This window comes from Cnephaeus nilssonii (genome assembly GCF_951640355.1).
Source record: "Cnephaeus nilssonii genome assembly, chromosome: 11".
Taxonomy (NCBI): Eukaryota; Metazoa; Chordata; class Mammalia; order Chiroptera; family Vespertilionidae; genus Cnephaeus; species Cnephaeus nilssonii.
The window spans coordinates 42,293,426-42,318,597 of NC_137082.1; the positions used below are offsets into that span (position 1 = coordinate 42,293,426).

The 25,172-nt window shown below is 42.2% G+C and overlaps 1 protein-coding gene across 4 annotated transcripts in view; it reads left to right on the plus strand.

Annotated features, from left to right (window-relative positions):
* Positions 1–25,172, plus strand: part of ZNF532 (zinc finger protein 532) — a 150,790-nt gene that overhangs the window by 94,082 nt on the left and 31,536 nt on the right. For all 4 annotated transcript variants that reach the window (XM_079783925.1, XM_079783924.1, XM_079783923.1 and 1 more), the window contains 3 exons: positions 5,072–7,428; positions 17,896–18,077; positions 22,323–22,499. In XM_079783925.1, coding sequence (XP_079640051.1) covers positions 5,089–7,428; positions 17,896–18,077; positions 22,323–22,499 — 2,699 coding nt within the window. In that variant the 5' untranslated portion in view covers positions 5,072–5,088. Of the gene's footprint in view, positions 1–5,071; positions 7,429–17,895; positions 18,078–22,322; positions 22,500–25,172 lie in introns of those variants that run through there.

The window sequence follows — 25,172 nt, forward strand, 5'->3', positions numbered from 1 at the left end:
CAGATTCTTTAAAAAAACAAAACAAAAACACACACACACACACACACCTCAAAACTGATGTGTGTTCCCCGGTGGTTTAGGAAAACTGAAGCATGAGGCAGGCCTGTGTCGCTGAACCTGCTTGGTATTTGGAATGCAATTGGAGGGACTCATCCGCAGTTCAGATTGAAGTGGGGTAGAAGCAAAAGGTCAACTGGGAAAAAGAGATGTGATTCCTCTCCTCCCCTCCCTTCTGTTCCTTCTTTTTTGTGGTTGAAGAGATGTAATGATAGAGAGCCCTGAAAGTGGAAAAGATGAAAAGATTGGTGATGGAGGAAGCTCAAAGGCCTGCGTACTAGTGTAATGGGAACAACGAGAATTTGAATGTGGAAGGCCAGGAGAAACCAGTCCCTCGAAGACATTTAAAAAGTGGGGTGCTGGACTCATTTTCAGTGAGGAACAAAATAAATGGTAAACATTGCATAATATTAACATGTCATAAAAACATTTTATATGTGAAGTAAAGATAATAAGGATAGAAACATGAATTAAATCATTAATCTGTTGAGGGCTTCAATGTCCAGATACTGTGCAAAAAAAAGTGATATAGACGCCAAAAAGAATAATAGTATTATTACTGTTATTTTATGGAGAGTGTGTATAATCCTATATAATAAAAGGCTAATATACAAATTGACTGAACAGAGGAACAACCAGTCACTATGATGTGCACTGACCACCAGGGGGCAGATGCTCAATGCAGGAGCTGCCCCCTGGTGGTAAGTGTGCTCCCACAGGGGGAGTGCTGCTCAGCCAGAAGCTCTGCGCTAAGGACGTCCGACTGATGCCTCTCGACTGCAAAAGGGCAGTCCGAACTGAGGGATACCCCCCACCTCCCCTGCTTCCCCACAAGTACACGGATTTCTTGCATTGGGCCTCTAGTGTTGTCATGATGGCCAATAGACTTTGATTTGTTTTTCTTTAGGATTGTTATGATTTAGAATTTATTGACGTTTGGTAAAGAAAATGTTAGCTTCTCCATTTAAATAGGGAAGCTGATGTGTTTTCACTGCTCAGAATGACTTGCATATTCATTTTGGAGGCAGAACCTTGGCTGGGTTTGGGCATGTCTCTTTGGGATTATTGAAGTTAGCGGCCATGGTTAAGTAATGCCTGAGCCTTTCACGCTGTCATTCTCCAGTTGGAATTTGGGAAACAGCTCTATGAACAGTCTTCCCCCCTTTTTTATTGCAAAGCATAAGTATGAGTAAGGGGTGAATATGTTTTTCTTGAGGCTTTCTTTTGACTTGATAACTTTTGACTTTTGCCAACAAAGATGAAACAGCTTTCTGTAATTTTAAGAGGATTTGATAGGAAAGGAAATACTTTGTCTGTGTCATAGGAGGGAATAAAGAGATCACATGATGCACTTGAGGTCTTTCAATTTCCTTTTCTGTAAACAGGCCTAGCCTTTTCCCCTAGGTATTTTCAATGTCTTTGGGTAATAGGACATTCTACATTGAACACAAATCTATTAGTGAATTATAGGTTATTGAAATGGGGTTTAGCCTTACATTAGAAGACGAAGTGCCTTTGAAGGAAGATATATTTTACAGCATATAAATGAAATGAAAGACATTGTTAAAATGACTAAAGCTAATTCTGTTTGAAAATCAAGCTTTTGAGTCCAAAGAGAAGCTCAAATTTTGAGGTCTTGTTATGTTATCTTTTAAGAGACAACTAAGATTTATTTTAGTAACGCTTTGAAGTAAAGGAATCTATTTCTTAGGAATTGGGGGGGGGGGGAGATTAAAAGAATTTGCAAACATAAACATTTCTCTTTGTACTTCATATAACTGAGAAATGAAGTGGGAGTTAAAATTATTTTTTCTCCCAAGTGGAAAATTTGCTCTCGCCTTCCCGAATGTGGGAAGGTAATGGGTAATAGGACGATGTGGGTATGAAAAACATTTCTATAAACCAAAAAAGAAGTGTGAAGTTACAGAGAGCAGTATTTATTACATTAATTTTACAACCCTGAGAGGCAACTCCGCTTGCATGGTGTGATCTTGGTTTTCAGTGTGACACGCTGTCGATGCCCCCACTCAGTATTTTATGCCCATTGTGCACTTTCACGTGGCAGTCAGGATTCCATCAGGTGGACTAGGAGGTTTAGTTTTTTAAACCACAGCTAATTCCTACAGACAGGTCAGGCAGGTCCACCCCATGTAAACAGGAGAAGGAGATACTAAGAATCGTGCATTGATCTTCCAAGTATTGCACTGCTGATCTGAACTGCCAATCATCCAAAGTTTGATGTGGTGACGTTTTATCATTTCTTATGGTTGTGTCTTGGGCCTACTACCTATAAGTATTTGAATTGTCTCTTAAGTTCCTTTTGCTCCTGAACTGATGGCCCTCTGGAATGAACGATGAGAGGGCAAATGACATACATCCAGGGCAGCTGTAAAGAAAGGATGGAGGCACTTGGAGGACCCAACCACAACTGTGACTTCCAGAGCTTGGTCCAAGCTGTGGATAAGTGGTGCTGGGGTTGGGCATGGGTCATGATTCTATGAAAGCAGAGTTCTCTGAAAACTGATCTACAACTTGGATCACCGTGGTTGGGAAAGATAGACCACAGGGATGCTTTGCTGACAGTGGTTTTATTGTGAGTATTCCATTTAGAAATTGCAATGTGATGCTTACAAATAAAAGTGGTGACATTCATGGATTATTCCTAAATGGGTGGACTCTTAAGTAGACTTATTATCTGACTGATAGTTTCTTCATTGCCTATATTTTGCAGTTTAAATTTCAACTTCATTTTAAAAGAAAATCATCACAAACTTTCGCACTGGGTATGATTTCTTAACAGATATTTTCACATCGATATGAGTTTAGAAGTGTTGTCTTATTTCCTCCACACCTTTTTCTTGGCTGAAGTGTTTGCTGGGGATACGTTATTCCCCATGTGGTCCTGTAGCCACCCGCCTGAGAGAAGAGTGTTTTCTCTAAGCCAGTGATGGTGCACCTATGACACGCGTGTCAGCACTGACACGCGTAGCCATTTCTGATGACACGCGGCCACTGAGGCGGCCGCATGCTGAGGATGAAACATTTGCGAAATAATGTTTTTTCCTCAAAGTGACACACTACCCGAGTTATGCTCAGTTTTTTGGCGAAGTTTGACACACCAAGCTCAAAAGGTTGCCCATCACTGCTCTAAGCGGAGCAAGTAGTCTAGAGAAAAGTGGGTGGGGCTTCTTTAGGTCTCCATTAACTGAGACGTATGTGAGTGGAAGGTGATGTTTTTCTCCAGCTCCTTAGGTGAGTGTTTATTTCATCTTCATCAGTAGTTTCTCCCAACTAAATTCTTTAGAAGTGTTTGGACATGTACCGGAGGGAGTGAGTATGCTGAGGGTGTCTTAGCAGCTGATGATGAATTTATGGAGTTCTCATTGGTATGTATGTTGTTACCTGAGTGAAAATTCAACCTTGACCTTTGTGTCATCACTTTTCTTAGGGATGAAAGATCTTTTACATGATGTACAAGAAAGTAAATTATTAAGTTCTTCATTAAAAATGTGGAAGACCACTTCTTAGTGATTTAAAGGAGGAATAACAGAAAAATTGAAGAATCAATTAGGCTAATTTTTCCATTGAAAGTTGCCAAAAATCAGCTGTAACCCTCTTGTCTTCTGACCTTGATTGTTGCCTCCTGTTCTTCCCTTACCTATTTTTCATTCCCCTCTTCCCTTTCCTTCTTTCCTTCTCTTCCTAGATGCTGGCCTCCCTCCCACCACTATAGAAGGAAGGAACCTGCCCAAAGATCCCCTCACTTCTTAGGGTCCAGACCTGTTCGGTTATAAATCTAGTGTTCTGGCCCCTGACTTGTGGTGGGTTCGTTGTCTGCATTTGCGGTGTGGCAGGTGCCGACAGTCCCGTAGGTAAGAAGAGACAAGTGCACACATTGTAGTACATACCAGAAAGGAGCATGAGGTGCAGGGCTCGGAGGACGAAGATCTCTCTTACAGCGGAAGTTTTATCTGAACCCCACGATCACGCATTCTCTGCAGTGGGGTAAAGGGCACCCTTTAGATACCCTCGGCATTTCATGTATTTATATATCCTTCATCTCTAGTAACAGCTGTGACTGTCCATTTTTCTAAAGTTGTCCTACCACCAAGGCTTTGTGGACACAAATGGGTGCAGAATGTTATGCACCCATATCCCGCTCTGGGTAAAAGAGAGGGCCTGCCCTCCCAGCTCTGCAGTCCTCAGGTCTGCACTGAGCGTCATTTCACCGCGGGGTCTTTCTCAGCTGCCACAGCCGCTTGCACAACTGTGTCCGATAGGTGGTAATTAGAAAACAGTTATGTGTCACCTCAACCATTAAAACGCCTGAGCTAGGGAGGGACAAGGAAGGGATGCTATCAGGCTTTTCTGCCAAGATGGTGTTTTTTCCTAACAGAATAGAGAAAACTAGGATTAAATAAAAACAGATGGAATCAGCGCCCGAGGAGTTTTTTAAAAGTCCCAGGTGGAACTTGACTAGCAGTAGCTGGGATGCTTGTTTCTTCTGTGGGTAAATGGCTATCTGTCATTGTTTTTTTATTGTAATGCATTTCTTTTAATTTGATATCCCAAATCTGGTGGTGACTATAATAGTGATTATTTTGCCAGTGGAAGTAAATGCTGTCAAGATCAAAATATGTTTGAAGTAGCTTTTTGTGAAGAATGCGATGAATCCAGTGGTAAATGATAAATTTTCTGGTTGTTACACCAAAACCTGCTTTTCTTAAGGTAACAGCTTTGATCAGTTTTATTCAGAGGGGTGCCACACTGATCATGCGGTGTGTGGCATTTTGGAGGAATTCCTTTGAAGCTACAATTATCAAGGCTTTATATATATATATCCTCTGAATATGTGTTCACTTTGACTCAGAATTTTCTGTAATTATAATAATTGTGCAGTTACTGACTTGCTCTTCTTGGTAATCATCACTGTGTTAGTGTAACTCCTAGAGGGTATTTTTCTCCTCATTATGAAATGCCAGTTGCTGATGGAATTATTCTGTTTGTTTAACAGAACATCTGATCAAATTCATGACCATGGGGGATATGAAGACCCCAGACTTTGATGACCTCCTGGCAGCATTTGACATCCCAGATATGGTCGATCCTAAAGCAGCTATAGAATCTGGACACGATGACCAGGAGAGCCACATCAAGCAGAACGCTCATGGAGAGGACGACTCCCACACGCCATCCTCTTCTGACGTGGGCGTCAGTGTTATTGTTAAGAATGTTCGGAACATTGATTCCTCCGAGGGCTCAGAGAAAGATGGCCACCCCACGGGCAATGGCCTACACAATGGGTTCCTCACAGCGTCCTCTCTGGACGGCTACAGTAAAGATGGGTCAAAGTCCTTGAAAGGAGATGTGCCTACCTCAGAGGTGACTCTAAAAGACTCCGCTTTCAGCCAGTTTAGCCCTATCTCTAGTGCTGAAGAGTTTGACGATGATGAGAAGATAGAGGTGGATGACCCCCCTGATAAAGAGGACTTGCATTCGAGTTTTAGATCGAATGTGTTGACGGGGTCTGTTTCCCAACAGGACTATGATAAACTGAAGGCGCTTGGAGGGGAAAACTTAAGCAAAACTGGAATCTCTGCGTCAGGCAATGCAGACAAAAACAAAGTTGTCAAGAGAGAAACAGAAACAAATTCTATAAATCTGAGTGTTTATGAACCTTTTAAAGTCAGAAAAGTGGAGGATAAATTGAAGGAAAACTCTGAAAAGGTGCTTGAAAATAGGGTCCATGACGGGAAGCTGAGCTCCGAGAAGAACGACACCACACTTGGCGGCGTGGTTCCGTCAAGATCAAAGCCATCCTCCAAGCTTTCTTCCTGCATAGCTGCCATCGCCGCTCTTAGTGCTAAAAAGGCTGCTTCAGGCGCCAGTAAAGAGCCAGTGACCAATTCACGGGAACCCTCTCCGTTACCAAAAGAAGTCAATGATAGTCCTAGAGCCATTGAAAAGTCTCCTGAGTCCCAGAGTCTCATCGATGGGACGAAGAAGGTGTCCCTGAAGCAGCCGGATAGCCCCAGGAGCATTTCAAGTGAAAACAGTAGCAAGGGGTCTCCGTCGTCCCCTGCAGGATCAACACCAGCAATTCCCAAAGTCCGCATCAAAACCATTAAGACGTCATCTGGGGAAATAAAGAGAACAGTGACAAGGGTATTGCCAGAAGTTGATCTCGACTCTGGAAAAAAGCCTGAGCATACAGGGCCTGTGATGGCTTCTGTGACGTCGCTTCTGTCATCCCCAACTGCAGCTGCCGTCCTTGCCTCTCCCCCCAGAGCGCCTCTGCAGTCTGCCCTTGTCACCAACGCAATTGCCCCTGCAGAGCTGACCCCCAAGCAGGTCACCATTAAGCCCGTGGCAACTGCCTTCCTCCCAGTGTCTGCTGTGAAGACAGCAGGATCTCAAGTCATTAATTTGAAGCTCGCTAACAATACGACGGTCAAAGCCACAGTCATATCTGCTGCCTCTGTTCAGAGCGCCAGCAGCGCCATCATTAAAGCTGCTAATGCCATCCAGCAGCAAACCGTTGTGGTGCCGGCATCCAGCCTGGCCAATGCCAAACTCGTGCCAAAGACTGTGCACCTCGCCAACCTTAACCTTCTGCCTCAGGGCGCACAGGCCACCTCTGAGCTCCGCCAAGTGCTAACCAAACCTCAGCAGCAAATAAAGCAGGCAATAATCAATGCAGCTGTCTCGCAGCCACCCAAAAAGGTTTCTCGAGTCCAGGTGGTGTCCTCCTTGCAGAGCTCTGTGGTGGAAGCTTTCAACAAGGTGCTGAGCAGTGTCAACCCCGTTCCAGTTTACATCCCCAACCTCAGCCCCCCTGCTAACGCAGGCATCACGTTGCCGACCCGCGGGTACAAGTGCTTGGAGTGTGGCGACTCCTTCGCTCTGGAAAAGAGTCTGACTCAGCACTACGACAGACGCAGTGTGCGCATCGAGGTGACGTGTAACCACTGTACAAAGAACCTCGTTTTCTACAACAAGTGCAGCCTCCTCTCCCATGCCCGCGGGCATAAGGAGAAGGGGGTGGTCATGCAGTGCTCCCACTTGATTCTAAAGCCCGTCCCGGCAGATCAAATGATTGTTTCTCCAACAAGCAATACTTCTGCTTCATCTTCCGCTCTGCCAAGCTCTGTGGGGGCTGGCACACACACTGTAACAAAAATCCAGTCTGGTATAACTGGGACCGTCATATCAGCTCCTTCAAGCACGCCCGTCATTCCAGCTATGCCTCTAGACGAAGACCCGTCCAAGCTCTGCAGGCATAGTCTGAAATGTTTGGAGTGCAACGAAGTGTTCCAGGACGAGACGTCGCTGGCTACGCATTTCCAGCAGGCTGCAGAAACGAGTGGACAAGTAGAGTATCATTTACATTTTGGTGTTTCAGTGATGAATCTGTAGACATGAGTGTTCTATACAATGCCCTTGATTTTGGGGGAGGAGCTCAGTTAAATGGAAGGGGGTGTGTGGATGCGTGTGGATGTATGTATGCACATAGACGAGAGAGGAAGCATTGTTTTCATAGAACAGAACAATGTTGAAATGTGAACGTTACTTTAAAATGTTTTCGGGGAAGTTGATTCTCCTAAACAGATAGAAACTCTATGTACTAGTTGAGTTATGGCACCTAAGATTTAGGGTCAGTAACAGAGTTCTTAATTGTTGGATCATTGGAATATATGTAGGGAGTCTGAGATCTAGCTAATTACAGTATCATCCCATTGAATTAAGGGTTTAAGTCAGGCTGCATCACCAATGTTCCTTAATTATTAGTGACAATATTGGTATTTTAAAAACTCCTGTTGTTACTTAGAATTACCGTCTTTTGTAGTTAAACATACCTAATTGGTACCCATTTTATGGTTTGCCTGCTTGGTCCTGAAGTATATTCAGTAATATTTTTTACTATAGCCAATTTAAGCTACGAGTGGGAAACCCATCGCCATTAAATAGGATACCTTTGCATTTGTTTGCAGCTTTTTTGTTGTTTTGTTTTAGCGAAGTACAGGTTGATGTTGGTGAAATACATTTCACAATGGACATCAGCCAACTTATTATCCCTAATCGTTGCTTCTCTCCATGGACAGTTTTTGGCTCTTAGATAAATGTGTTTTACAAATACGTGATACCTATAATTTGGAAGTAACTGGACATGGTTGAATGAAACATATTCGAGCATAGAGAGATCATGTGATTTATTGTCCATACTAGAATTGGAAGGGGGCACTGTTTGTGCTAATATACTCTGACTCAAACTTCTGTTTATGAAGTCGAAACGGCAAACCGATTTTTCTTTTATTTGACTCCAATATCCCCATGATAGTTTCCTAAGGGCTATGACTAAATTGAGTTCTTTGCAGTATTTTGAATTTGGAGAATAGAAGATCAAACATACCTCAATAATTTTTTCTCTTGTGTTTTCAGTTTAGTGGAAATGGAAGTGATAAAGAGTTTTGAGAACATTCTTATAGCATTGAATGTTAAATGTCTCATTGGCTCTAATAGTAAAACACTCAAAAGAGTCACGTGTCCACCAAGTTCAAGAAGACAGTGATTGATGTTGTTCTTTAGTTTGTCCTCGTGAGAATGCGTGGGCTCTGTATGGGCACCCTCTTATCTTATCCCCACTTCATCAACGGGGTAATATTTCTTTCCATCTTAAAAGGAAGCAGGAAACAAACAAACTCATGTCTTTAGTTCTGTTTGTTCTGTTGCCTTTTCCCCACCTAAAGTCTCTCCCACAGTCCAGGAGGTTGATGGGATCCTGTGGCTCTTGCTGGACTAGCCTCAAAGTTAGCAAAGCTACAGGGGTCCTCGCCCATTCGTGTCCCCTGTTGTGGCAGTGGGAGGTGGGGCTGAAGACAGGAAGAACAGAAGAAAGAAGAGAGAAAATCTTCATCTCATCTTCTCCAGTTTGCCATTCACATGACCATTGGCCAGTTCATAATTTGTGAACTTAAATTCAAATGGGGGAAACAATCCACTTATATAAACAGTTTCTTCTCTGAGAATAGGACTTAAAAGTGCTGACGCCATCCAGCAGCGAACAGTTGCTGTGACTTCTTACAAAATTTAGAGGTTGAACTAATGACATCTCAAGTACCAGTCTTCCTGAGCGCCTTCTTTCTTCTGTTGTCCCTAACATTCGTGGATTTAAACTTACATCCGTTTCTCCTTTGACCTTCACCTTTTCCGTAGCTCACAGGTGAATTGAGAAAGAGTCGAGTACCTCACATTTGTAACAGCCCTCCATGGCTCACACCCCTGCCGTCCTTTCTTGAATGGGACTCCAGGGCAATTTAGATACTGTGCCTGCAGTTGCCCAAGGTTTCTCCCGGGCAGGGTTCCTTAGGTGTTTGCACAGGGGATTTGGTTTGAGAATCATCCACACGGATTCCTGAACCGGCCCTGCTGCCTCTGTTGATTCTGAAGGTTCAAGTGTATGACCTCGGGGCCTCAGCGAGACCAACAGGTCCACCAGCCCTCGCTCATTGCCTTTTGACTTAACTGGGTCTAGAGAAAGGTGTGTTACTTGACTGGCAGCAGGGATATCCCCCTCTCCCTCCCTCCTGCCCAACATCTCCTTAGAATTACCCTGATGATTTCAAAATCTTACCTGATAATGCTGAAGTGTCCTGTGCTTATGTTCCAGGTCTTCTCAAATCATTCCATTTTTAAAATGAAACCTTTTATTTTGAATATTTTAGAATCATGTAAGAAATAATACAGAGAGATCCTGTATACTTTTTTATCCACTTTCCCCCAGTGGTAACAAAATACAGAATCTTCTATATAATAAAAGCCTAAGCAACCATTACGGTGGAACACCCAGAACGACCGGTCGCTATGATGCACACTGACCACCAGGGGGCAGACGCTCAGTGCAGGAGCTGTCCCCTGGTGGTCAGTGCACTCCCACAGGGGGAGTGCTGCTCAGCCAGACCGGGCTCACAGCTGGCGAGCACAGTGGCTGGAGCCTGTCTCGCCTCCGCAGCAGTGCTAAGGAGCAGTGAGCTGAGTGGTAAGAAGCAGCGAGTAGGTGGGTGGTAAGGAGCGAGGGGTCCCAGACTGCGAGAGGGCACAGGCCAGGCTGAGGGGAGCCCCTCCACCCCCAGTGCACGAATTTCGTGCACCAGGCCTCTAGTAATGTCATAACCAGGATGTTGACATTGATGCAGTCAATATAGAGTATTTCCATAACCACAAGGATCTCTCATCTTTTTAGACCCACCCCACCCCTTCTTAAGCCATAGCAACTACTAATCTATTCTCCGTTTCTAATTTTTTCACTTCAGAAATGCTGTATAAATGGAGCCAGGCCATTTATAACCTTTTGAAATTGACTTCACTAGGTATTCCCTGGAGATTCATCCAGTTGTTGCAATTGTTATTGCTGAGTAGTATTCCATCATGTGGTTGTACCACAGGGGTTTTAACCATTCAGTCATTGAAGAATGGATGATGGCTGCATTTTTTCCAGTTTGGGGCTAATATGAATAGAGCTGCTATAAACATTTGTGTACAGGCTTTTGTGTGGACATAGGTTTTCATTTCGCTTTGATAAATGCTCAGGTGTGCAATGGTTGGGTCATATGTTAATTGCATATTTATATTTAAAAAAAAACACAAAAACTCTTTTCCAGAGTGGCTGCACCATTTTATATTCACGAGCAGTGTCTGAGTGGTCCGGTTTCTCTGCATCTTTGTCAGCATTTGGTGGTGTTTTTCTATTTTCTCCATCCGATAGGTGTGTAGCAATAGCTCACTGTGGTTTTAGTGTGCGGTTCCCAATAGCTGATACTTTTGAACATCTTTTCGTACGTTTATTTGCCATCTGTATATCCTTTTGGTGACATGTCTCTTTATGTCTTTTGCCCTTTTCTGATTAGATATTTCCCCCCACTGTTGAGTTTTAAGAATTTTTGATATATTCTAGATACTAGTCTTTTTTGTTGGATATGTGGTTGCAAGTCTTTTCTCCCAGTCTGTGGCTTGCTTTTAAAAAAAATCTTTTATAAGGTCTTTGGTAGAGCAGAAGTTTTTCATTTTGTTGAAGTCCAATTTATCAATTTTTTCTTTCATAGCTTGTGCTTTTGTTCAACTATAAGAGTTCTTTGTTCTAGATCCTGAAATTTTTCTCCTATGTTTTTTTTCCCTGAAATTTTAGGCTTTATATTTAAGCCTATAATCCATTTGGGGTTAATTTTTGAATAATGTAGAAGACTTGGGTTGAGGCTTGTTTGTTTATTTATTTTTGCCTATGCATGTCCTCTTCCTCCAATACCATTTGTCCAGAAGGCTGTCTGTTCTCCATTGAATTCTTTAGCACATTTGTCAGATTTCAGTTGGATATATTAGTGAAGGTATTTCTGGGTTATCTATTCTGTACCATCGATTTATGTGTCCATCTCTTCACCAATATCATCATATAAATTATAACTGTAAAATGTCCTGAAATCCAATAGACTGATTCCTCTAGCTTTATTCTTTTTTCTCAGAAATTTTAACTATTCCAGTTTATTTGCCTTTCCATATAAATAAAGTTTAGAATAGTCTTGTCAATATGTATAAAAAATCTAGTTGGGATTTTGATAGGAATTAAATTAAATCTACATATCAGTTTTGTGGAGAATTGATATCTTTACTTACATTGAGTCTTTCAGTCCATGAACATAGAATATTTATTTACTTAGATCTTTTTTGATTTCTTTTATTATTTTGTAATTATAAGTCTACACTGTGTCATTCCTTGGTTCCCTGGCCAGCTTGCCCATCTCCCAGCCTTTCAGAGGCTTATGTTTGCTTTATACACAATGCCCGGGAGTTTTAGTTGTGCTTAGTGGAAGGAATAAGGAAAGGGACTTCCCATCTCTTTTCCTGGAAGTGAAAGTTCCACTCTGTCGTTTAAATGTCTGAAAGTAGCTGCTGTTTTCAAGGAGAGATTCGGAATTACATCATTGGACTCTGCCCAAGGCTTCAGCCAGTGATGCTCAGTTGTTTTGGGAACTAAACAATGGAGGACAGCATTCCATCTGACTCCCTGAGTCTCTCTTCTGACTCTCAGACATTTCCTCTGCTCAGGGCACATCCCCTTTTCCTTAGCCCCATCTGTAAAAGGATTGAGGTCAAGCTCTTTTCCCCCTGTTGACATCTGTGGGGTCCTACCTTGGAGACCTCAACCTTCCTCTAGAGAACAACCTTTTCTTGGTTTAGTGCAGTCACCATCTTCCTTCACTTTGTATCTTTCATTTTCTACTCAAATATATTTGGACTCCTGTTTATGGTTTGATCAGATCCTTTTCTGAGTTTTCTAAGGGTACGTGTTTGAACCTAGCAAAGGATCTCTCTGGTTGCCCCAGCTGTGGCTGTATGTGCCAGATCTCCTTCACCATCTTTCGTACCTGCGTGGTTAGCCATTACGTAATGGGATAGAGTAAGGCTTTGATGGCACTTGCTGAATTCTGACTTGCCAGCAGCTGAGATGTTCTGTGAAAGCAATGATTGCCTTAGAGGGTCAGTGCCACTCTGTTACTACCTGGCCCTATGCTCAGAAGCCCTCAGGGGCAGGTCTATGCTAAGAGTAGGATTGGAATATATGGTTTAGCGCGAGTTCGAGTCCAAGTCGTGGAATTCTGTCACACTCTGGTACATGACATGGGGCAATGCTTCGTGCGTGCTTACGGCCGGGTTAGCTGTCCTGCCTGCATCTGTCTCTCTCTCACGGGAGCAGGCAGCTGAAGGAGAGGACGAGGTGGCCGGACATCGTGGGGGGATCACTTCCTTTCCCAGCCGCACCAGACCAAGCAGTGCCAAGAAACGGAGCACACGGGCACCGACCGGACTTTGAACATCAGTTGATCTGCCCTGGCTGTGGGTTGTATGCCGACCTATGTGATTACTGACCCCTGCTTTGGGACACATTGAATAGAGGTGTGGGTGAAGGGGCAAGAGAAGCTTTCCTCCGCTCCATGAAGTATTGAAGAACTGACAACTTTAGTTTTAATAATTAATATTTAGATGTATTAGAATGCCATCGCTTCACCTCTCTGAAACCAGGGCTAAATTTAGCAAAGTACAGACTGGCAACGCACTCAGTGACCTCTAAAAAATTGGCAAAATCAGTTTCCTTGTAGAGTCTGCATCAGCCATACAATTGGATGTTACAGGTCCTTTGGTCAGCCCTTGTGTTTTACAATTGAAGACACAAATGCCCAATGCGTGGCATAGTTGGGACTCAAGGCAAGACTTCTGTATTGCTGGTTCGTTGTTCCTTCCCTGGGTCATGCTGATAACCTGTGATACAGACACACCATTTTACAGTGTGGGACCATCGGAATCGTTTGAGAATTGTCTCATGGGTTACATTCAGACCAGGTGCAAGAGTGCAGATGAAGGTGACTTACCTGTCCTGGTCCTCACTCTCAGGGATTCAGTTTAGTTCAGGAACTTTCTGGGCATCATTAATACAATATACCAAGTGCATTAAATTATCTTGAGCAGCCCAGCCAGTTCTCGTTTCTGGAAGTACTCTGCTTAGGCAGCTTCCGGGACCTGGTGCCTGCCTGGGTTTCCTCGCCCACCCCAAATACCATTATTAGCTGAAGGCTCAGGACTTTGAGATTTTGGCCCTGCTCTGAAATGCTTCATTTTAATTTTAGTCAGGCGAGGCCTGTCTCAGTTTATAGTTCAGTGTTATCAACCTTTCACTTAACTCTGTTCTCCACTGATTATCATCTGAATGGATTCTGTGTGTTGACCATATTGTTTTCTGAAAATGTGCCCACTCTACTGTGCCCATGCATCTTACTAGGGATTTTTACTGTCGCAGAATAATTTGAGGAAAAAAACATCACAACCAAACTAGCTCTGGGAACAAAGGCATATAGTCATTTCTGCTGTAATTCTTATTTCCGTTGAAGTGAGATTGGAAGTGAAATGCTCTCTCTGGGTTCTCATTGTGAAGATGTGTGAATGTGAAAACCAGAAGACAAACGGGTGTGCTTCATTGTTATGACTATTTTTTGGTAATTGTGCTGTAGACAGAAGGTTACAGAGCTGCTGTTAACGAGGCAGAAACAGCTCACTTCGCATCTGGGCTGGCCGTGAAGCTGGCTGTTTTGACCTTTAGATGCAGTGTCTCCGGCTGTCCCTCGCCTTTGGTCTCTGGAATTTACACTTAAATACATGCTGTACTAACTCACGGATCTCTAGCCTTTATCACCTTTCCCCTTGTACCTGTTTTCTCCACAAAATATGAATGGAAAGACAGAATTGTTTCCTTGTTACTTGGACATCCCTGAACCTTAATAGGGCCTTAGGGTGCCCTGCCCCACAGCCCACGAGAGAGGCAGCCATCGATTTCGGTGCCAGGATGGGCAGAGAAGGCGCAATGCGAGTAGTTGTCAAGTGTAGATCGTGATTACTTTTCAGCTTTGTTTTCCTGTAGCTTGTCGTGTTTCCTCACTTGAAAAGTACTATCTTTCCTGAAAAAGTAGCAGTTTTCTGAGCAGATGAGCCTGCCCCAGAATAGAAATTAGCTTAAATTCTGAAAACATTCATCCATTTTTAGATGATGTAAATAAAATGTCAGAAGACACTTGACACCTTTTAAGTACTTTTACTCTTTTCTATTCAGAAGACAGGTATTGTCACATTAAATTGCTTTGTCCTCTTGTAAATGGCCTCAACTTGTAGGGAGTTAGAGTTTTAAGATATATTGTAGTTTCTTTGTTTAAATTAAAAACAGGAAGAAAGTCATGTTCTTTTAGACCACAGAAATCCTGGCCTGCTCCTCTGCCCTAACACGTCCCCCAAATCCAGAGAAGGGGGTCAAGGCCATGAATGCAAAGGATCCCAGAGAAGCTAATGGGACACATGCCTTTGCATCACCACTCGCTCAGGAGCAGGGATAACAATACTATCTAAACAGGCACGGTGACCAAAATCCAAGGACGTTCAGTTAGGTGAACTGTACTTACTTAGTGACTTTAAAGCTATGGATGTCACACCAAGCATCTAGGAGAAATGTCTACAACCCAAGCAGTATGCATTTTCTCAGAGCGGAATGGAGGTGAGGAGTGGCAGCAGGGATGTGGGAGAAAATACAGTGTGTGTGCACGGATGTATACACATCTGTATGTGCACACTGAACCTGAGGTCCTCATTCAGCGCAATTCCCAGTGGCCGGTGCTGCTCCCTTTTCAGTCATGGCAGAATATGAAAGCTTCTTGGTTTGAGGCTGTAGTCCACACTGGCTCCCACTTTCTCCTGGTACTTCTGCATCTAAAGAGGGTGGGGAGCCTCGCCCGGTGGATGTGGATCGTGCACATTCCTGTAGCTGGTCAGTGGCTGCGGTGGTGCTGGGGGTAATAGCGGGACCCAGCTCTCACAGAGCCCCAGGGCGGCGGGGGGACCACCCTGCACACGGTCTGACAGGAAGAACTGGTGTGAGAGAAGTTGGGGTTGACATGGTGGTGTTTGGGTGACCCCGAAACTCTAAGCATTTTTCAGTGTTTGTAGTAGTCACAGGTTTCTGTTGTAAAGAGCACTTAATAACTTACAAAACCTATTTTGAATTGAATAATTTTGATATTTTATTGTTAATTTTCTAGAAACAAAGCTTTTTCACCACCAACACATTCATAACTTTTTATATAGTTATATATGTTTTATAAACATATAAATGTCAAATAGGGAAGAGCACTTAAACTATTCATTGTGAATTTTATGTGTATTGTGAAGGATATACATATCTTGATGAGGGATAATATGAAAGACTTTTCAGTTTTTACGGAACACATACTTTGTCTCCTTTGTAGATTTTTCTTTTTATTGCTGTTTTCCCCTATTATAAAAATAGTTTAACCACAATGCATTTGATAAATGAGAAGCTTGGAGGGGGTGAGCACCTATAATGCTAACATAATGGTCACCGTTGGTATTCAGGGGTATTTTCTAATAGTGTTTCTCCTGTGTATTTGTGTTTGTTCATTCCTTGTAACCCCCATGACACCCCCTCACGAGCACTCCGTCACAGGCCTTGGAAGTAGTCAGCGTCCAGTCACATCCTGGTTCTTACTAACTGTGGGGCCGTGGCAGTTTCTTAACTTCCCCAAACCCCATTTCCTCATCTGTAAAATGACATAATAATGTCTACTTCATAGATTATTATGATAACTAAATGAGATGTTGTATTTAAATGTATTTAAAGTGTGTAGTTCGTTTGACTTATGGTAGAATGGAGTTAGTATCTATCTATATAAATGAAATATGATTTGACTTTAGTATAGAATATGTTGATTTTATTCCTAAGTAAGTGCAAGACATTCTAAGATGCTGTGGAAATTCAGACATTATAATAATTCACTGCCTGAGATTAATGATTGTGGTGAAAGTAGAAAATTTTAGTTCAGAGAAACAAATGAGTACCTGTGATAAGGTAGATGTCAACAGGATATAATAATTAACAAATCTGTTGATTGGTTTTCTTTGGCGTAGCTTGTTTTAACCTTTGGTATATTGTTATTAGAAAAGGAATGGTATTTTTTAATGATGCTAACCTCGTCAAAGCTGCCTGTAATGTTCTTACTCTGTGATTATAATAAACATTTTGTGGGATAAAATTTGTATTTTAGTTCTTTCAGGAGAAAAACAAAGAATTTTCAAGAGAGTTTCTGATTTTTTTCTTAGTCTTAGTTGCTCAGAAGTTTAAACATTAATTTTTGGGCTTGATTCAAAAGCTTAAAAGAATAAAAATTCTTTAAAAAATGTTGTAATTCTTTTGTCAGTTAAAAGATCATTTTAAATCTTAGCTAGAGTGTATATTTTGAGGCTTTTAAGAAAACAGACTTGAATGCAAATTGTACATTTTAGAAGATAGTAGACACTCGTTGCATGAAGATCCAAATAGTATTCAAACACATTTTATCTTGTGCTATGTTAGGTTTATTTTTGGAATGGAAGTAGTAAGCCCTCAGTTTATATTTACTTTAAGTTTTAAAAATATGCCATGTTTAGTGCTTACCTCTAAGGGATGAAAAATCGTGTTTCAGTTTTCCCTGGTTACTTAATGATGCAGAGCCTTTCCAAAGAGGATTTCAGCCTCAGTTTCATTTTACATGTGATTAGATTTTAAGCTCTATCTAAAGTTTCAATTTAATAACTAAATTTATGTTTCTGAACTTGACTTCACTGGTTTTACTTATAAGTCATATAATGTCCAGTTCATCCATTTAAAGATCAATGTGCAAAAAAACCCAAAAAAAAACACCCCAAAAAACAAAAACACAACTAATTGCTGTGGCCATTCTTTTGCATCCCTGTCTTACAGATTGCAAACAACTGAGGTGACTTAAAATGTATATATCTAATCTGGATTAGACTATAATTCATTTTTATTATTTTAAAGAACGTTTTTTGAGTTGTGAGAACTGTAACTATTGTCAAGATAGATGCCCATAAACTTGTACTTACACATTCATGTTGATTTGCTTACATAATTTACGAGAACACCTCTCTGCTACCTCTTCTTTACACTTAACAAAATGCAAAGGTAACAAAATTGGAACTCTACCTAAAGCTGACCTTCTCTTCAGACTTTGGGATGAGCCTGACTACTTAGTAAATGTTATTTTTACTTTACAGGGTAAGGAATTTTTCATTGAACATGTGACTTCCAGTTTTGCTTTTTCCTTGGGCTTAGAATCAGTTATCGTCGTATTTGAAATGACCGCTGTGTAGAGATTTTGAGGTCTAACCAAGCTTCTTTGCGTGCTAGAAAGTACTTCGTAGGACCAACCCTGTCTCCCCCTTTGGTTTATTTAGAAGACTTGCACTATCTGCCAGATGCTGCTTCCCAACCAGTGCAGCTATGCATCCCACCAGAGAATCCATCAGCACAAATCTCCCTACACCTGCCCCGAGTGCGGGGCCATCTGCAGGTCGGTGCACTTCCAGACCCACGTCACCAAGAACTGTCTGCACTACACGCGGAGAGTTGGTTTTCGGTCAGTATTCCGTCGACTTAACGCGCAAGTAAAGCTTGTTCACTTACTAACCGCACAGCATTTGGAGTGGTCTGTGCATATTGTGTTCAGGGTCATGCAGTGATACCTCGATTAACAGATCCTCTGGGAACCGAGCTCCTCGTTTGTGGTAGAATTGATCTGTTTGAATCCTTGAATGTGGGCTTGGCCCTCTGGCCCACACACACCTGAGGGTGAATGGAGCCTTCCGGGCAAAAGTGTGCATGTAGCAGGGTTTGCCTTTGATCGACTGTTCGAGCCTTTTCTTTCTGTGCCCTTTCCAGCATACTTTTGTTGTCTTCCTTTGCATTTTAACTCCTGTAACAATACCATGCATGTCTGTACCTCTTAATCTTTCCTCTCTCAATCAGAAAGGGTGTGATGGTTCCTTCTATTTTGTCATGAAAATGGATTGGGTGTATGTTCTCTCCTAACGTGACTTCTTGTGGAAGCACCTTCCACCCCAGGTAACCTTCTCGAGTCCTTCTTCTCCATCACCTCTGCCCAGGCTTCTTCCTCTCTTCACACATCTTGACTAGAACCCCTTTCACTGCCCCCTAAGATGCTCAGATGTGTCTTTTGCAACATATGACGAATCTAATGTTAGTTTAGTTAATATCGATTGATGAGGTACTTGAACTTCGTGCTCCACTTTGTGACCTTCTGAAATGCATTCCTGTGCCTTTTATATTTTGACCCAATGAAGGCCCACCAAGAAAACCAGTTGTTGATACACAGTGTCTTTGTTAATAGAGGTCTTACTGTACTGTGTGTTTGTCTCCAACTTAACTGTTTGGTTGCCTAGTGTCTTTAAAGTTAGACTGTGAATATACAGTGACTTTTTTTTTTTAGTTGTAATACAGTTATGATCTATAAAAATGAAGTCCAGTGGTATATTTGATAGTTTTAATTTATTTCAGTTAAATTTTGGTTATGGCATCATTATTTCATATTTTAATCTCCTGCCTCCAGACCTGTGATGCACAATATTTAATGAGTTGGGGTTTACCCTAGTAGAAAACCTTGGGTTTGGAAGTTAAGAAACCAGAGTTTGTGGGTACCACTTCTGCTAATCATGTGTTAATTCGTGTGTTATCTCTGTTCTTTGGTGCCCTGTCTATAAAATTGGTGTGATGCTTCCTCCATCTCCACTGGGATGTTACAGAGTAAAACAGGAAAATCAGACTGCATGCTAAGTGCTTAGGGAGAAAGTTACACATGGAAGGTGCCCTTGCTTCCCCAGAATCTGTACACAATGATACCGTGGTTCTTCCCCCACGTGTAGAAGGTCCCTGTACCGGATTCTTTGTGAAATAGTGATGGACAACATGTTCTGAGTGCTCTTCTTTTAACAGATGCCAAACTTTCTGCAGATGCTTTATTTTTCTAATATAATGAAAGTAAACTTAGTTTGGAACGAACAAAGAAAGTGAGACATCTATAACTTTAATTATTCCTGGTACCTTTCCTAATTAAAACAGAGACTCTGAAGCTCCCTTGCTTTTCGTTTTCCCCCTCTTTTGCCACATTCACAGAGTTGCTTCTATTTGGGGTCTTGAATTTTACCTAAAATTTTTCGTGTTTAGTATAGATTTTTTCCCTGGACATGAGGCTTAGAGTAGGTGTAAAAATACTATGTATTTGTGTATTCTGAAGTTTAGTTCATGTTTGCCTCTTTAGATGATAGAAAATAATTTGATCTCACTGTTTTTTAATTAAAAAATGTTTTTATTGATTTCAGAGAGAGCAAGGGAGAGGGAGAGAGGGATCAATGATGAGAGAGAATCATTGATTGGCTGCCTCCTGTACACCCTTTACTGGGGATTGAACCTGCAACCCTGGGCATATGCCCTGACCAGAATCGAACGGTGACCTCCTGGTCCATGGGTCGATGCTCAACTACTAAGCCACACAGGTTGGGCTTGATCTTAGTTTTTTTTTTTTCCTGGGTCCAGTCTAATGTTGAACTGGGGCTCAGCAGCCCCTTGCCTTGTATGTTTTCTTCTTTTTGGCTTTCTAGGTTTTTTTGTTTGTTTTGTTTTCTTTTGGCAGAGGTATCTCTCTAACACGGCTCCAGGTCTTCTTTTGTCTCTTTCAGATTCAGTATGCCTCATTTTCTTTCTTCTTGATCACATTGCATCTCCTACATAATGAGGGGGGTCGCTTCTAGCTTAGGGTTGATTTGGTAAAAGTCAAGTATTTCTCTGAACTTTGTTGCTTCTCGATCCATTGGATCTGAATCTAGAAAGGGGAATTTTATTGGATTCTATACTGGAAACATTTTAAAAATAAAAACATTAAGAGAAACTTGATTGATACCCAGAACAGAAAGGACTTAAATATCAACAGACTGATTTTCAGTAGCATTAGTATACTGTGTGGCCCCTTCAGATTCTGACTTCTGTTTGTCTTACTTACATTCCTCTTGCTACCCTGAACCTTTCTCCCACTCTAGGCAGATATTTTGCAGCTCTCTCTCTTCTTTCTTTCCTTCCATTGAAGAGGGTTTTCCTTTGGCCTCCATGATGCTATTTGGACCAAGCCTTAGCCACCTCCTTTATCAGCTGTAGATTCTTTAATATCCTGCTTATTTTCTTGAGGATTTACTCTTCCACTCCAGGCAACTCCAGAGAATGAGCTCTTTGTTCCTTCAGGCCCTTCCTTATTTTTTTGCCCTTTGAATACCACCCTTCTGCCCTCATGGGAAACCTTTTGTCTGTGACTCATGGTGTAGAGGATGCTTCTGTTTCATTAGAAACCCATCTGGTTTTGTTTTATGTCACCTTTCTCTTCCATGGGGTTCACAGGCTTCTGGGGTTGGGAAGGACTAAAAAAAAAAAGGGGGGGGGGGGAAAGATCTCATTTTACAAATGAGAAACCAGCCCAGAGAGGATCAATAATAACCTGTTCAAGACAACACAAGTTCAGGTTAACCCAGAATAATTTCAGTATGCTTGGCTTGGGTGGCTTTATTGCCTAAAATAAAAGTAGACAAGATGGGGGAGCTTTCCTTAATTATTCTCCTGTTGTTATTTAGTGTTGTTACTGTATTTGCTGCTGAACAGTATGCTTTAAGCCATTTAAAATGCTAATGCATTAATAATGGTTTTTATAAAATGCTTGCAAAGCTTAACATGGCACGCTTTATAGAACACTAGTCATTCAGAGCATGCCATTCCCCTGAGGCTTTGGGAGTATCTCCAGGAATTCAAAAGGGGGATCTAAGAATAGAAGTACCTTAGATTAATAGAGCCGCCACTAAGCTCTGCCTCCTAGAAGGCCGGCCCTGTCTGCAGTCTTCATTCCTCAGGTCCGCTTTCCCATTCACATAGTTGATGTCAATAGAGAAGGACAACCAGGTCATCAAATGGTCACACACACTCAGTGTTGCTGGAAGTCCTTGAGTGTTAAAGATGAGGTTGGGGAGAAATGTATCTCTACATTTTACAGTGTGTTTCTGTAGGAGTAGATCCAAATGAGGAACAAGCTAATTGAATTATTAGAAATTCAAGAAGTAAAGAGGTTAGCTAAAGAGATGGTTTATTTAGAGATATTGGTTTTTTGGAAGTTTATCGTTCATGTCTTTTCTTAAATTGGAGTGGACTTAAATTTATTTTTTAGGAGACAAACTAGGTGGTTGACCTTCGCTACCTAATGGGCCCCCTAACCTCCAGAAACATTAACCACAGCAGTGTGGACCAGGAACAGTGGCCTTGGCCTTGGACCCAGCGCTCACGTGTTCCTCTGTGCCCCTCCACGATGACACACAGGATTAGATAGGGAAGATTTCTTCCACTGGATATGCCATTGGGTAAAGGGGGTGGGGAGGAACCTCAGGGTCCTCGTGCCATAATCCAGCATGTAGGAGCCTCCTTCAAAGCCAGGAATCAAGACAGGCTTGCTGTGTTCCTGACCTTGATCATGGCCCCCATGATCCATTGGTCTCACCGCAGTCTGGAGTCTGGACATCCAATTCTAGAAACTTTAAAGATGTTAAAAAAAAATAGACCTTTTGAGTTTTACTTTTCTTCTTCATGATCTTCCTTCTTCCGTACATAAAAATAATTTGATGTTCTAGCATTAGAAAAAAACAAAGCCTACTTCCAGAAAGCTATTAGGAACTTAAAGGGGTGTTAAAATGTGTTCATTTTACTCACTTTTTACCCAGTTAAGTTACACCCGTGTAATGGTCTCGTGCTAATGACTCTGTGTTTATTTTTCTAACAGATGTGTACATTGCAATGTTGTGTACTCTGATGTGGCCGCACTGAAGTCTCACATCCAAGGTTCTCACTGTGAAGTCTTCTACAAGTGTTCTATTTGTCCAATGGCGTTTAAGTCTGCCCCCAGCACACATTCCCATGCCTACACACAACATCCTGGCATCAAGATAGGAGAGCCAAAGTAAGTCACACTGCCTTTTGACTTGTACTCCACTACTTTATTAGTGCTTTAGAGGAGGTAGGAGTTCCATGGAATACAACTTAAGATAAGGAAAGCGATGCCACCAGGCAGATTCTGGTGCTCATAGCTCCCTAAATCTTTCAGTTCTTTCCAGGTGACATCTTTGTCCAAAATGTCCCTTATTATATTTATGCTCTTGTCATCAGTTTTTAGTTAAATAAGTGAATATCAATTCCATCTTTTTTCTTAGATAATTTTAACACGTTCTAGGAAAACTATGAAAAACTGTCATCCTTTGATGTTTTCATAGTTTCTTACAGTATACACTTCTCATAGGAACATTAATAAGACGAAGTCAACTTAAGACAGTGGTTATGGAATTTAACTTCATCGCCAGTGTATGTCCTTGATTAGTAAATTTCATGTTTGCCTTAATCTCGCTTTTGGTGTTACCAATTTTTGCTTTTTGTGTGTCTTTCGTAATGAAGTGGTGCTTCAGCAGACAATTGTGGGCTGCCTGCCCGCAATAGAGGAGGCTTCGGAATGAAGAGGGAGTGTGGGCACCAGAGTCAGAATCCCACCCCCACCCACCAGCTGTGTGAACTTGGACCATCACTTACCCTCGTCTCAAACTCCCATTTTTTCCCTGTTAAGGGAGGGGAATGCTTATGTCCCAGCATTTGAGGGAGGATAAAACGAGGTTAGGTTCAAAATGCCTACCTAGCACATGGCCCCCACATCTGGAGGGGGGGGCGGGGGGCTCTGTAGCATTAGTTCCTTCCCACGGTTCCCCGCCCCCTGTATTATGGCAGTGTGGAATTTGATGAGTATGTGAGGCTAGATTGGCAGCCTCACCTCTGTTGTTATGTATTTGCCCATAACTCCATAATCAAGGAAGATCTAGGGAGAAAGTATGTTGATATGCCATACTATATATATTTGGCTTTTATTGTAATTTTAGTTTTGGGGAAATGTTATTGACTAAAACTACAGAAGTGACTATGTTTATTAAAAACTGATAATATGGAATTTTATTCTAATAAGACCTTCACTCTAATCTTTTTAGATTCTCAAAATGAGACAGATTATAAGTCAGGGGATCCATATACAACTTGGTGTGTTGATTCTGAAGACGGACAGTAGTGAATTTTAGTTAGTTTTCAGTGTTCATGATAGCAAGATTTCTGGACAGTAATGGAGTCATTCCCTCCAGTGAATAAAGTTTTAGATCTGGTTTTTTATTCAAATTAAACCAATTCATTGCTGAAATGTATATGAAATCTCCATAGCTGTAGATTTCACTTGAGGGTGGTAGTGGGGGGAAGAGATGTGAGAGAAACATTGATCAGCTGAGCCCTAATTGGGATCGATCCCACAACCTAGGCATGTGCCCTGACTGGGAATTGAACCCGAAACCTTCTGGTGCATAGGACGATGCTCAACCAACCAAGCCACCTGGACAGGCACATCACCAGATTTATAATAAGCGTTTCTGTGGTGTTACTGTGTGCCAGGCGCTGTCCAGTGCTCTGTTCCTTGCTCTCAGTGTAAGGTGAGGCATGCTCCTTGCCGTATACAAGGAAACTTTGAACACGGTTTCATCTTTTCTGGGTAATTGGAGATCATTTTCAGTGTCCATTACTGGATTTTATGGTGATCCAGTTTGTGTCTGTTTGCTTTTGTGTTTTCCTTGACATCTTATAGACAGCAGTTTCTTTTGCTGCTTTGGGCCATCCTTCTATTTGCCAGCTCCAAATGTATGTAAGTGGGTAAACCAGAACGCCAGAGTTTAGAATTGTATAAGAACAGAGAGTTTTTGAACAAGTTCCTAATGAAGAAAACACGTGCAGAACCACAGTAGTGGCAGGGTAGAGGACTTTGGAGTGGGCCAAGAGGAGTTAGAACCATGGCCCTGGGATTCACGGGGCACTGAGCAGATGCTCTAGCTGAGCCTCAGTGTCCTGTGACGCGGCTGCAGTGTGACTTCCCAGGGCAGCGTGTGGTGCTAGGACAGTGCAGGGCACCCAGTTGAGTTCAGTCTGTGATGGAGGAGGCTTGTGGCAGGGATTTCAGAGCTTAGAACCTTTATTCATTTGTTTCCACACCCATTTCAAGGGCAGCACTCTTTTCTGGAGAGTTTTGGTTGCTACCAGTGGACCTGGGTGTGGGCATTTGGTTTTAACTTTCTATTTCTTCTTTCCTTCCTCCTCCCCACCCCACCAGTTTCTCCCCTCCTTGGTTATAGTCTGGTTCCTCTGCCATTCACTGAGCCTTATGACGTCCAGGACTAAGCACACCTCAGGTTTGCCATTCCCACATCCCTGAGAACCCACCACCTCACTATCTCCTCACCGTACTGCACCCGTTTAGATGGTCTGTGAGCACAGGTCTCCCCATTGTGACTGCCTTTCCCCCACTGCCGGGCAGACTCCTGTGGTTGTTCCATTGTGTTTGCTCCATCTTCATATTCTGTCCCTATGTGTCTGAGGTTCCCGGGAGGTTCATTAGCATCAGTTTTTCATTGCGTAATAGTTTCTGTCCTACAGGGAGAAGCTGGAAGAACACTTTGGAGAACCCCTGCACCCCCTTCCCCCAGATTCCCCAGTTGTCAGCATCTCCATTTCATTCATTTCGCTCCTTCTCTGTGTCTGTCTGTTTCCTGTGTAGGAATCT